Source organism: Pantherophis guttatus, chromosome 14, assembly GCF_059756535.1.
Source record: "Pantherophis guttatus breed Tessera chromosome 14, ASM5975653v1, whole genome shotgun sequence".
In the NCBI taxonomy this organism is placed as follows: Eukaryota; Metazoa; Chordata; class Lepidosauria; order Squamata; family Colubridae; genus Pantherophis; species Pantherophis guttatus.
The window spans coordinates 21,423,610-21,436,680 of NC_142076.1; the positions used below are offsets into that span (position 1 = coordinate 21,423,610).

The window sequence follows — 13,071 nt, forward strand, 5'->3', positions numbered from 1 at the left end:
GCCTCCGGAGCCTCCAGAGTCGGACCTCAGCGAGGCAGAGAAACAGGGGGAGCCTGTTCCCAGTGCGCGCATGCACAGAGCTGCCAGAAGGCCAGAGCAGTTAAAACAAAAGGGATGACTCGGGAGTAAGGCCTGGAGATGATTGGCCCCTCCCATAAGGCTTAAAAGAGGAGCAAAGGCACGTGGGCCCTTTGCAGGAAAGCAACGTTGTTAATTCTGTTTCCAGTCGGCATCTCTGTTCTGGACTCTGTGTGGCTTTGCCAAGTAGGTCTTTGGCAGCGTGTCAAGAGAGAGAAAGGTGGGTGATTATCCCGAAGGACTCTTTACAACTATTTGGGACTCCTCTGTGAATGAACAGAATTCCCAGCTGTTGCAATAAGAGGTTTTTGGGAGTGCTCGTGTGTTTTACTGACTCAGGAAGCCTAGGTCAGAACAGTTTCTTAGTTGTTCTACCACATAGAAGGTTAAGGAGAACAAACTTATGGAAGAGGAAAATCAGTCTAAGGTCCTCTTAAGTCCATGTCTGTTTACTCCCCCTAGTTTTCATGGCTTCTACTTTATTGATTTCTAACCCATCCCTTTTCCACCCTAACACTCAACAAATAAGGCTTCGTTTTAGAGTCCACAAGACTAACATGTGATCAAAGACAGGTCAACATCCCTGCAGCCAACAAGCTTTACGCCTGGCCCCGTGGGATTTAAGCCACGTCTCTCCATAAGGTAGATTTACAGCACAATGCCCCAGTTTTCATCAGGTCCTCTCTTTAGCAGTTTCCTAGAACCAAAATTTCGACTTCTAGGAACGAGGACTTTGTCTGCTATTCCGGTGTGGCTGGAGGGAATGAATCGCCTGAGAGACGCATGATTCGAGCTGCCCAGAGCAGGAGGGAAAGCAGAACACAAATTGTGCTCCTAGGACACAATTTCGGGAGCAGCTGGAATCCTCGGCTGTTTTGAAGGGATGTGCGGTTTATCTGTCATGGGCTGATAGCTATTCCGGAAGGTCTGTTAGCGATTATCGCAAGACGAGTTTTCTGGTTTGAAAAACGAATGCATAAATTCCGGGCTCCCCTTTGCATCGAGCAATTGCAGCAGACAAATATACAATATTTATGAACCGATTGGAGATGGACGTTTATTTTGTTTCCCTTGATTTTTTGGCTGCCCAGCAAACCGAAAGCAAGGAGAGGTATTCCTCGAATTACAACCACGACAGGAAGCAAAACTTCCACTGCTAAGCAAGGCGGTTCTTAACTGAGTCACGCCCAGTTTTACGACCCTTTTTTTTGCCGGGGTTCTTAAGTGAACCGTTGTTAAATGAACGAGGCAGGGGTTAAGAGAATACAGGGATTCCTCGGCTTAAAACCACAAGGGAGCCTAGAATTTCGGTTGTTCAGCGAGACCTTTGCTAAGCGAGTCTTGCCCCCATTTTGCGACCTTTCTTGTCACTGTTGTTAAGTGAATCATGGCCATGGTTAAGTTAGCAACATGGTTGTTAAGTGAATCCAGTTTCCCCCATGGACTTTGCTTGTTGAAAGGTCGCAACATGACCCGGGAACACTGCAACCGTCATAAGTATGAACCAGTTGCCGAGTGTCAGAATTTTGACGACGTGACCCTGGGGATGTCGCAGTGGTCGTAAGTGTGACAAACGGCCGTAAGTCACATTTTTCCAGTGCCGTCGTAACTTCGAACGGTCACTAAACGAACTCGGTTTCGTTCTTCTTGCTATGTGCAGTGTCCCCCCCCCCCACGTTTCCACTTCAATTCGTTTCCTCTCTTGATGGCCTCGTATATTTTTGTTTGTTCTCTAATCCAGATGTGGGTCTTCCTATCTTGTCTCGCGTTGTGTCTCTCCGTGGCTCTTTGTGCCCCTTGTTGCTTTTGTACCGATTGTGAAGTTAGTGTCCATGTTTGGCCAGCAAGGGTTAGAGCGGGGGTCTCCAGCAGTGGTGAAATTCAATTTTTTTTACTACCGGTTCTGTGGGCGTGGCTTGGTGGGCGTGGCTTGGTGGGTGTGGCAAGGGAAGAATATTACAAAATCTCCATTCCCACCCCACTCCAGGGGAAGGATATTGCAAAATCCCCATTCCCTCCTCACTCCTGGGGGAAGGATATTGCAAAATCTCCATTCCCACCCCACTCCTGGGGGAAAGATACAGCAAAATCCCCATTCCCTCCCCAGTCCTGGGGGAAGGATATTGCAAAATCCCCATTCCCTCCCCACTCCTGGGGGAAGGATATTGCAAAATCCCCATTCCCTCCCCACTCCTGGGGGAAGGATACTGCAAAATCCCCATTCCCTCCCCACTCCTGGGGGAAGGATATTGCAAAATCTCCATTCCCACCCCACTCCTGGGGGAAAGATACTGCAAAATCCCCATTCCCTCCCCACTCCTGGGGGAAGGATATTGCAAAATCCCCATTCCCTCCCCTCTCCTGGGGGAAGGATATTGCAAAATCCCCATTCCCATCCAACTCCAGGGGAAAGATACTGCAAAATCCCCATTCCCTCCCCACTCCTGGGGGAAGGATATTGCAAAATCCCCATTCCCATCCGACTCCAGGGGAAGGATACTGCAAAATCTCCATTCCCACCCCACTCTGGGGCCAGCCAGAAGGTGGCATTTGCCGGTTCTCCGAACTACTCAACATTTCTGCTACCGGTTCTCCAGAACCTGCTGGATTTCACCCCTGGGTTAGAGCATATGGCCAATACATGTCTGAACCTTTGAAGACCGGAAACCAGATCTGATGGTGGCAGTGGCAGGAAGCATCACCACGACTGCTATTAAGCCGACACAGAAGATAACGGCAGTCTCGTTAAAAATAAACACCGAAGATGAAAGCAACACTGCCAAAAACAACATTTAAAACCCGGAATGAATAAATCAATGGCCCAGCAGCACCTTAAAACTCATCAGATTGGTGCCAGATGTGTTTTCGCGGTGGGGAAGACGGGGGAAAATAAAATAGGCTTCCTCGCATCCAAAGCCGCCCGTTATGGTGGGATGGGTGGCTTCTGGCTTTGAAGATCTGTTCTCTTTCCGAGGACATCTTGATCATCTGATAGCATAAGCACGATAGAAATTCCTTCTAATCATCTTCTCCCCTCTACTGTCTCTCCTTCCTGTGCAGTGCGATGCACAGTTTATTTATTTATTTATTTGTTTAAATTTCTATACCGTCCTTCTCCAATATAGGACTCAGGGCGGTGAACAGCCAAAATAAAACATGGTTTGTTCGGGGGAGCTTCCATGCAAATTGTTTGAGTTATGAGCTCGCCGTTAGAGACCGAAAAGAAAAGAAAGGATGGAATGCAACCAAACCATGGAGGAGGGGAAGATATTTTCAACCCAATGTTAAAAAAAAAAAAAAAAGACAGCTATTTATTGTAATTAAAGAGGAATTTGTTGTAAGGGAGGATTCGGGAACCCTTCCAAAATGAGTTACGATGACTTCAAAGAGCTGCTCGTTATACGGCAGCATCCGCTGGTGTTCATTAACGGTGTGCCATCGAAGCGTAGGAGATGCCTTCACAGATGCTGGAATATAGCAAAGAGAACTGGAATACTGCATTTGGTCACCACCATGTTATATAAAAAAAAAAAGAAGTTGAGACTTTGGGAAAAAAATGCAGAGAAGAGCAACTAAGAGGATTGAAGTCCTGGAGACTAAAACATATGAAGAACGGTTGCAGGATTTGGGTTTGGCCAGTCTAGAGAAAAGAAGGACTAGGGGAGACATGATAGCAATATTCCAGTATTTGAGGGGCTGCCCCAAAGAAGAGGAGGTTCAACCCATTCGCCAAAACACCTGAAGGCAGGACAAGAAGCAAAGGATGGAAACTAACCAAGGAGAGAAGCAACCTGGAACTAAGGAGAAACTTCCTAACAGTGAGGAGAATTAACCAGTGGAACAGCTTGCCACCAGAAGTTGGAGGCTTTTAAGAAGAGGCTGGACAGCCACTTGTCTGAAAGGGAACAGGGTTTCCTGCTCAAACGGGATTGGACTAGAAGACTTCTGAGGTCCCTTCCACCTCTATTCTGATTGATTGATGCTTTTGGTGGTCGGGTTAAATTTTACCACTTCATCTACAAAACTTGGATAGCCGTACCCTGCACTCAAAGCCAAGTCTTTGAAGACCTACCCTAGTACGCTCTGTTCTCATGTGGAAAGGTCTTCTTCTAGGTCTGATACCAAGCTGGGTTTCCCCAATGTTACTGTCCTCCTTTAAGGTCCTCCTCAGAGGTCCATCTCATTGGCGCCTGTTGGGTCAACGGAGGTCAACACCAAGCAGAACCATCTCCTAGCACGCAATTCTCATGCTTAATTGGTCGATCCGTTCAATTAGTTGACGAGCAGTGTGGATGAAGAAGCTGTCCCAGAACCGTTGAGCACATCATTATAATCCAGGGAGATCTACTGGGTCACGAAGGGTGGCCATCACCCCAGATTTGAAGCCTTACCTGTTTTTAGCGGATGTCACAACAGGGGCTAATGCACTGGAAAAAGTGACTTATGACCATTTTTCACACTTACGGACCGTTTCAGCATCCCCATTGTCACATGATTCGCATTCAAAGACTTGGCAACTGACTCATATTTACGACTGTTGCAACATCCCGGTGTTCACGTGATCTCATTTTGCGACCGTCTGACAGGCAAAGTCAATGGGAAAGCCAGATCCACTTAATGACCATGTGACTAACTTAACAAGTGATTCACTTAACCAATGTGGCGAGAAAGGTCGTACAACAGGACAAAATTCACTTAACACATTTCTCACTTGGCAATATAAATTCTGGGCCCAGTTGTGGTCGTAAGTCGAGGACCACCTGTCCTGAATTTCCTCTTTCGGTGGCTTCAGAGGACTCCGACCAGGGTAGTGTGGGAATGTGAGTTAAAATGTCTCTGTTGACAGTTTTTTTATTTTCTATTTTTTTTTCGCCCAGCGTCTTGCTGTTTTGAATTATTGTTGTTTATTTACACGCTTTGAGTCATGGAAATTTATTTCGATGTTATTCCACTATATTTATATACGAAGTCATATTTTTCAAACATGGCAAGGGTTTAAGATGACAAGTCCAAAAGACCCACATTGTAAAAGATCTGGATTTCATTACGTAAAACCGAGCGAGTTCTCAGCAGGTATATCCAACAATTGGTGTCTATCAAGATTTTCGAATCCCCGTGTGGTTTGGGGTTTTTTTTCCTCCGCTGCCGAGGACTTCATATTTTCCAGCTCTGCTGACATTTCTTAATTCAAAATAGTCACTGGGGAGTTTCAAATAAAAAGTTTCAATCTCTTCTGTTTGAGTATTCCAAAATAAATAAATATGTCCTAGATTCAAGAGAGCCTCTATTCCGCCGTAGGACATTGAAATACGAGTAAAACGGACTTGTCGAAACCGCGATCACCAGATCACAATTCACACACAGCACCAGCGTCCTCCACTATTTGCAAACCTACGGGTGAATTTTGAAGTTTTCAGTTTCATGAAAACATACAAAGGTCACACCAAGGCAACTGAGCACACTGGTTCTCTACTTACAACAGCTCGTTTAGTGACCAACGGCACTGAAAAATGTGGCTTATGATCATTTCCCATACTTCTGACCGTGGCAGAATCTCCATGGTAACATGATCAAAATTAAAATGTCTGGCAACTGGCATGTATTTAATGACAGTCGCTGTGTCCCGTGGGGGAGGGGGGGCGGTGTCACGCAATCCCCTTTTGCGACCTCCTGACAAGCAAAGTCCAGGGGGAAGCTGGATTCACTTAACAACCGCGAGACTAATTTAACGACTGCAGCGATTCACTTAACAACTATGGCAAGAAAGGCCCGTAAAATGGGTCAAAACTCACTTAACAACTGTCCTGCTTAGCAACCAAAGTTTTGGACTCATAAAATGAATGGGACAAAAATTCACGTAACCAATGCCTCACTTAGCAACAGAAATTTGTGGGGGGGCCACTCAATTGCGGTCGTAAGTTAATGACTTACCTGTCTTGTCGAAACACAACCTACAAACGTGATTTAAGCACAAGCAGTCACTGCGTCCCCCGGTGAAGAAAATTCACTTAAAAAACATTTTATTCGACTGCCATTTTCTCCTTTCCTGACATTAAATTTTCTTGTTAAGTCGGGGTTTCCGGGAAGGAGTCAGACAGAGAAACCTGAGCGGTCCACTCCGAATTTTGACACCCCCCGCCCCCCTGTCATGGTCCTTTATTTGCGCCAAAGAAACTCAAGGAAATGGCCGCGTTAGGATGGTTCGCTTCAGCATTAGTCCAGGTTTATGGCCTCTGTTACGTTTTGTCAGGGAATGTTTACGGTTAAAAAGAGACTTGGACCAGGATAAAAAAATATAAAAAAGGAAATGTTTGCTTTGCTGTACGTTTGTTGTAAACATCGTGAGTCCAAACAAATCAAGACATTTTTGAAATGTTTAAGATCACGCCAGGATGACTCGGTCGGCCCAGACGTCCTGAGAGCCTCTTTTGCAAGGGAGAAAAAAAAATATTGTGATGCTTTTGAGAAAACTTCAGGGAGAAATATTGGGTGGGACGTAGCGTGGCAAACTGGGAATTCTGTTGTAAAACCACACTAAAAAAAAAAGATCTTATTATCAGACTCCATATAGTCCTCAACTTACGATTACCATTGAGCCCAAAATTTCTGTCGCTAATGAGAGATTTGTTAAGTGAATTTACAGTTTTTCTTGTCATAGTTGTTAAGTGAATCTGTCTCCCCCATTGACTTTGCTTATCAGAAGTTCACAAAAGGGGATCATGTGATCCCGGGACATTGCAACCGTCATAAGTACATGCCAGTTGCCAAGCGCTCGGATTTTGATCACTGGGGGAATGCTGCGACGGTTATAAGTGTGGAACCCGGTTGTAAGTCGCTTTTTTTCAGCGCTGTTGTAACTTCGAACGGGTGATTAAGCGAACAAATGTCATTCGAGGATTGACTGTATTGTAAGATTGCGCTGAAAAGCTCCGACATTCCCGTGGAAATGAGGAAAATGAGAAATATTGTGCTTTTTTTCCCTTTCCCTTCCCCTGAAGTCGGTAACGTATTGCCTTCCGGATGAAAAGATACAATCGATCCTGCCTGTCCGAGCTGAGCTTTTCCTGCCAAAAGTGGAGCCCCCCCCCCTTTTCCCTTCCCTGCCACCCCCCAAGAAGTTCATCGAGGGAGGGAAATGAGATAAGTTGTATTTCCCCCGGATTCATCCTCCAGGACCTCAGGCCGGGCCAGAATGAAGTGTAAAATAGCACGGACATCTGGACACAAACGGGGGGGGGGACAGCTGTGTTGTGTCATGGTTTACACCGGAAACTCTGTTGGTTTGACTCTATCGTTGGACAATCCTCATGGAAAGATAGGCAGCCTGTTTTCAGCCGTGTCCCTGGACCTTCCTTCTCCTATTAGCGTAAGGATGTCCACAGGGCAGTGGTGGGTTCCTCCCGGTTCGGCCCGGTTCGGCCCGGTTCGGCCAAGCTGGTAGCGGTGACGATATGATGTCACCGAACCAGTTCTCTTTGTCCGGGAGCTGGGCCCTCCCGCCCGCCCCCACCTTATTCCTACCTTTTATTTCTTCTTTTTTAGCCCAGCTGATAGGTGCGGCAGAGTGCAGCGATGACGCGCGAAGTGCGTGCACAAAGAGAACCAGTAGTAAAGCCGGTTAGAACCCACCACTGCCACAGGGTATGGTCAAAAAAACTCCAGAAACTTCTACGATGTGGTATGAGGGTAGCTCCACCTTTTTCTAGATGGCAGGACAAGAAACAATGGTGGGAAATTAACCAAGGAGAGAAGCAACCTGGAACTAAAGAGAAATTTCCTTAACGGTGAGAGCAATGAATCCATGGAACAGCTTGCCTTCAGAAGTTGCGGGGTGCTCCACATCACTGGAAGCTTTCAAAACAAGACTGGACAACCATTTATCTGAAATGGTATAGGGCAGTGACGGCTAACCTTTTTGCCATCGCGTGCCAGCAGCAGGGGGGGTGTCACGCATATGCATGCCCACATCCATAATTCTATGCGCCCCTGTGCATGCATGCGCAACCCCCCTCACTCCTGGCATGTGATGGCACGTTTTTCTCTCTCCCCAGGCTCCAGAGCCTTTCTAGGAGTTTGGGAAGGGTGAAAACGGCCTTCCCCACTGCCCCGGAGGCCGGAAACGGCCCGTTTGCCAACTTCCAGTGGGACTGGAAAGCCCGTTGTCAAACTTCGATGCTATCTCAAAATTAAATGAATTTCCAAACTGCCAATCTTTAAGGTAATCTTTTCTTTAATTGAGCACAGCCACCGGATCATGACTCGATGCGGACAAGACTGACCTTTTGCCCCCCAATCCCTCCCTTTCCGATCCCCAAATCTCTGCTTCTCATTGGCTATCTTCCAAGTCATTCTCCAGACTTCTTGTCTCGTCATTTCCCAGGAATGTCTCCCCCCCTCATTTCCACGACAACCCGGCTTCAAAGGGATTTAGCAGGCAAAAGCTGAGGCGCTGACACCCGTTTTTTTATCTCCCCAGCCTCCAGAACCTTTCTAGGAGCCTGGGGAGGGCGAAAATGGCCTTCCCCATCCCCTACCCCAGAGGCCTTCTGGAGGCAGGAAACAGCCTGTTTCCCTACTTCCAGTGGGCCCAGAAGGCCCAAAAATCAGCTGGCCGGCACATGCATGCGCACCGGAGCTGAGCTCGCGTGCCCACCAATATGGCTACGCGTGCCACCTGTGGCGTGACACGTGTGTCATAGGCTCACCGTCACGGGTATATTGTCTCCTGCTCAAGCAGGGGGTTAGAAGACTAGACTCTGTTCTATGTCCTATACGTCCTATATGTCTGTTGCAAGAGCTTCCATCCCATCGTTGGGCCACCATCTTGCCACCATCTCATCGACAGCTCTGCAGCGGAGTAATATTCACCTCTTACGAGGCTGGTCCATCTTAAGGATCTCTTCTTCCTTGTAATTTGCTATTGTGCTGCTTGGATTCTTTCTGTGTTGGCTTCTGGTTCATTCGGTTGTCTACCTTGATTTCTAGGTTGGTCCAGTGGGCTCTGTATTTCTAATAAAAGAGTACCATTATACAGGGAGAAACCTTTGTGAGGTGTTTTTTTTTTTCATAATATACCGTAATCAAAGAGTCAATAGTCCTTTTTAAAAAAAAGAAAGAAAGAAATACCAACCCAAGGGTTCAGTTATATAAGGGAACTAATTTTCCTGTTTACACACTTGCAACAAGCTGCGTTAGATTTTATGTCACATTCTTCTCTTACAAATTTTGGCTTGGGGAGCAGTTTTGTGTTTGCGCAAAGAAAGCCAGCAACTCTTTCTCTATATTTTAGATTTAGAAGCAAGGTATTTTGGAAAACATTTCCAAAAATTGTTTTTTGTTTTTTTTTTTGTTTTTATTGGATTTATATACCGCCCTACTCCCGAAGGACTCAGGGCGGTGAACAGCCAGAGAATAAAACACATAAATACAAAAATTTAAAATAGAATAAAAATGAATTAAATAATTTGGCTGAGACAAATTTAAAATACCCAATAATTTAAAACAAATTAAAATTTACATTTAAAAGGGGGAAAGATTTAGGCCAGGCCAGTCAACAATCAACCATTGTTGATGGTTGATTGGACCATTCTAAGAAGCTTTGATTCCAATAAGCTTCAATTACTCCTAAAAACTGCAGTGCAGATCCAACACCAATTTCATCAGACTCTCCAACTTTGGATATTACAAATTGTTGGCCACGACCAAGCCTGTTTCATAAGCACGAGTGATTTGAGACATACAAAACAACTCTTTAAGGTCAACACATCATAATTTACCAGCATGTCCAAGCCTGGTCTAAATAGTCCATCAGAAACAATTAAATCCAGGTTTGTTTCATCAGAATTGTGGTCCATGAAAGGCTGGCTCCATAATCTCTCCTTTCAAGATCACCTGTCTCCATGAAGTAGTTTCTTTCTTGGGTTACAACAAGCCGTGGTTTTGTTTCTAAGCACTCAATGCCGTGCCAAACGAGAAACGCTGAATATGCCTGAATAAGTATTACAGAATAACAACAGAGTTAGAAGGGAATTTGGAGGTTTTCTAGTCTAGTCTTCTAGTCCAGGAGCCCATGGTGGACTTCCTTCTAAAGTTGTTCTGCTTTAGGATGATACAAATGCATCCCTGTAATCTTAATTTCCTTCTGGACAGCTTTGGAAACCCAGAGTCATCCATCCCAGTAAATGGACATATTCAAAGGAGGCAGATTGGGAACAAAATGGAAGGTTTAAAGCAGTGGTGAAATTCAAATTTTTTTACTACCGGTTCTGTGGGCATGGCTTGGTGGGCGTGGTGTGGCTTGGTGGGCATGGCAGGGGAAGGATATTGCAAAATCTCCATTCCCACCCCACTGTGGGGCCAGCCAGAGGTGGCATTTGACAGTTCTCTGAACTACTCAAAATTTCCGCTACCGGTTCTCCAGAACCTGCTGGATTTCACCCCTGGTTTAAAGCAATTTTTGAAATAAAGGTCCCGTCACAAAGACTCTAGAACGGTGTTTCCCAGCTGTAAAACATTTTAAGACGTGTGGACTTCAACTCCCAGAATACCCTAACCATCCTCTCTGTCTTTTTGCACATTCTGCTCAATACTTTTTTTTCCAGGCCGATCAGGATCTGAACAAAGATCTGGACACCTTTGAAAACGGAGATATGGGGTGTTGGTGATGGTTTCCCCACTCTTACGTTATTGAATTCCTTCCTTCTACTTTCTCTTTCCGGCTTTGTTGCAGCTGGTCTAAGAGTCCCCAAGGCTGGAAATTTCAGAAGACGAGGCAGACATGGCTTCTTCTGCATATGTATGACAAAGACCAGGTAGGTCCCCCCTCACTTCATCCCCAAATGGAGGTTCAGCCACGCAGCCCTGTTACAAATTCCGGTTAACTCTACGATTTGCCCATCTAAGTCTTTTCCAGAGGGAGAGGCCCCAAGCTGACCTCCCCTGCCTTCCTTGCTCTTGGGTAAGCAGCTGTGGTTTGGGTACCCAATTTGGTCAGGGATGGAGACGGATACCCTCCTATGAGGTGGATCACCCAGTGAATAGTGATCTATAGTTTCTGCCCATCCTACACCAGCCGATAGAGTTAACCTGTACTGGATTAGATCCCCAAAACAGATCTTCTCTGTCGTGATATCTGGTTCCTCTGGAATTATCTGTCCCCAGGATTTAGTGGGCCTCCCCTACATTGATGCTCTTTAAACGAGCCCTTCAGAGCTGGCCCTGACCCCGTGCCTTGGGGTACACCAGAGGACTCCCCTTAAGAGCCTTGATAGTACAGTGGTCTAAAGCACCCTGTTATTAACACAGCTGCCTGCAATTACTGCAGGTTCGAATCTCACCAAGGCTCAAGGTTGACTCAGCCTTCCATCCTTTCTAAGGTAGGTAAATTGAGGACCCAGTTTGTGGGGGCAATAAGCTGACTTTGTATAAATATACAAAAGTATGAAGGCTATTGCTTAACCCATTGTAAACCGCCCTGGGTCTCCGGAGAAGGGCGGCAAATAAAAAAAAAAATGAGAATGATGGGTTCATCAGAATGTGGGTTATTTTTCCCGATTCTTTTTTTCCGCATTGTCCAGGCTGCGTGGTTTTTCATTCTTTTGTTCATCAGTGTTTCTCAACCTCATTTGCTTTAAAATGTGTGGACTTGAACTCCCAAGAGTTCTGCTCTATATCCTCCTGAGTTGGATGGCTTGTTAGATAAATTAAATGCAGATGCAGCCTGAGGCAAAAGCTGGACTTTCTTCATCCACACGGAACAGACCCATCCTCCAAAGGATAGGATGAGAAAGGAAAAGCTTCTTCTGTTCAGAAAACGATGTCGCTTCGATGTCCATCTCTCCAGGTTGCCTGGGTCTTCTCTCAAACACCATGGCTCCACTTATTGTGGCTGGCTAAAAACACTTTGCTCTCCCCTCCCTTCTCCCTCTTACAGGTCCCCGATCAATACTTCTCCATTTTGCTGCGGTATCTGGAAGGACTTCAAGGCCGGGCCCGAGACACAACGGTGCAGAAAGCAGAAGCTCTGATGAAGGAGTACGATCAATCTGACATGGAAGACGATCTCCTGGAAGAGAAATGTGACCGTATCCGCAAAGTTTTGCAGTTGCTCTCCTGACTTTCCATTTCTTAGATCCTTCTATCGGCATAAAGTTACAAGAACTGGATATAAAATTTTAGCTGTTCTTTAAACTTCAAACTCTTGGCCACAAACCTGACGTTGCTTGGAAATCTCTTCCAGGGTTGCCGAGGAAGTGGAAGAAATAACTAAAAATAAAAATAAAAATCAATAAACGGATCGGTATCGAAAACGATACTTGGATTCAGCTTTTCAGAATTAGCTTCCTTTCCTTCTTTTCTTTGGTAACCGTTACAGCTGTCGATCTTCTAGTAGATCTTTCTCGCAATATTCTCAAATGGACCTGCGACCAGAATGATGTTCCTCAACCTGGAAATTCCAGAACTTTCGTTCCATTCCATCTCAAAAGATGAGATGGGCAGGAGGAGCCACCCCCAATCTTTCCCTGCCTACCTATTTTGTTGGCTCCCAATTAAATGGCCGCTTTGTTTAACCTAAAAAGTCCTGGAAGCTGTAACCTTTGTCTAAACCACTATTGTTTACTTTGAATATTTCTTCTGTTACTTTGAATATTTCTTCTGCTTTTGTGTTCCTTAGTACTTTGTGGTTAGCACCAAGGTCCTTGTCCATGGACAAGGTCAAAAAGTTCAGGATGGAGCATCCACAACTTCCGGAGGCAAGCCTTTCCACTCGTTTATTGTCCTCACAAGTTCCTCCTTTGTTCCAGGTTGCTTCTCTCCTTGATGAGTTTCCACCCATTGCTTCTTGTCCTGCCCTCAGGTGCTTTGGACGATAGCTTGACTCCCTCTTCTTTGGGGCAGCCCCTGAGATATTGGAAGGCTGCTATCCTGTCACCCTTAGTCCTTCTTTTTCATTAAACTAGACATACCCAGGATCATCTGACTGAAACCCTACCA

At 45.7% G+C, this 13,071-nt stretch overlaps 1 protein-coding gene across 2 annotated transcripts in view; it reads left to right on the forward strand.

Annotated features, from left to right (window-relative positions):
- Positions 1–12,655, forward strand: part of CHLSN (cholesin) — an 85,961-nt gene extending 73,306 nt beyond the window's left edge. The window contains exons 4-5 of one of the 2 annotated variants that reach the window (XM_034441557.2): positions 10,808–10,889; positions 12,011–12,655. In XM_034441557.2, coding sequence (XP_034297448.2) covers positions 10,808–10,889; positions 12,011–12,193 — 265 coding nt within the window. In that variant the 3' untranslated portion in view covers positions 12,194–12,655. The remainder of the gene's footprint in view (positions 1–10,807; positions 10,890–12,010) is intronic. The other variant, XM_060684064.2, reaches the window with a different exon arrangement.
- Positions 12,656–13,071: the final 416 nt, after the last annotated feature.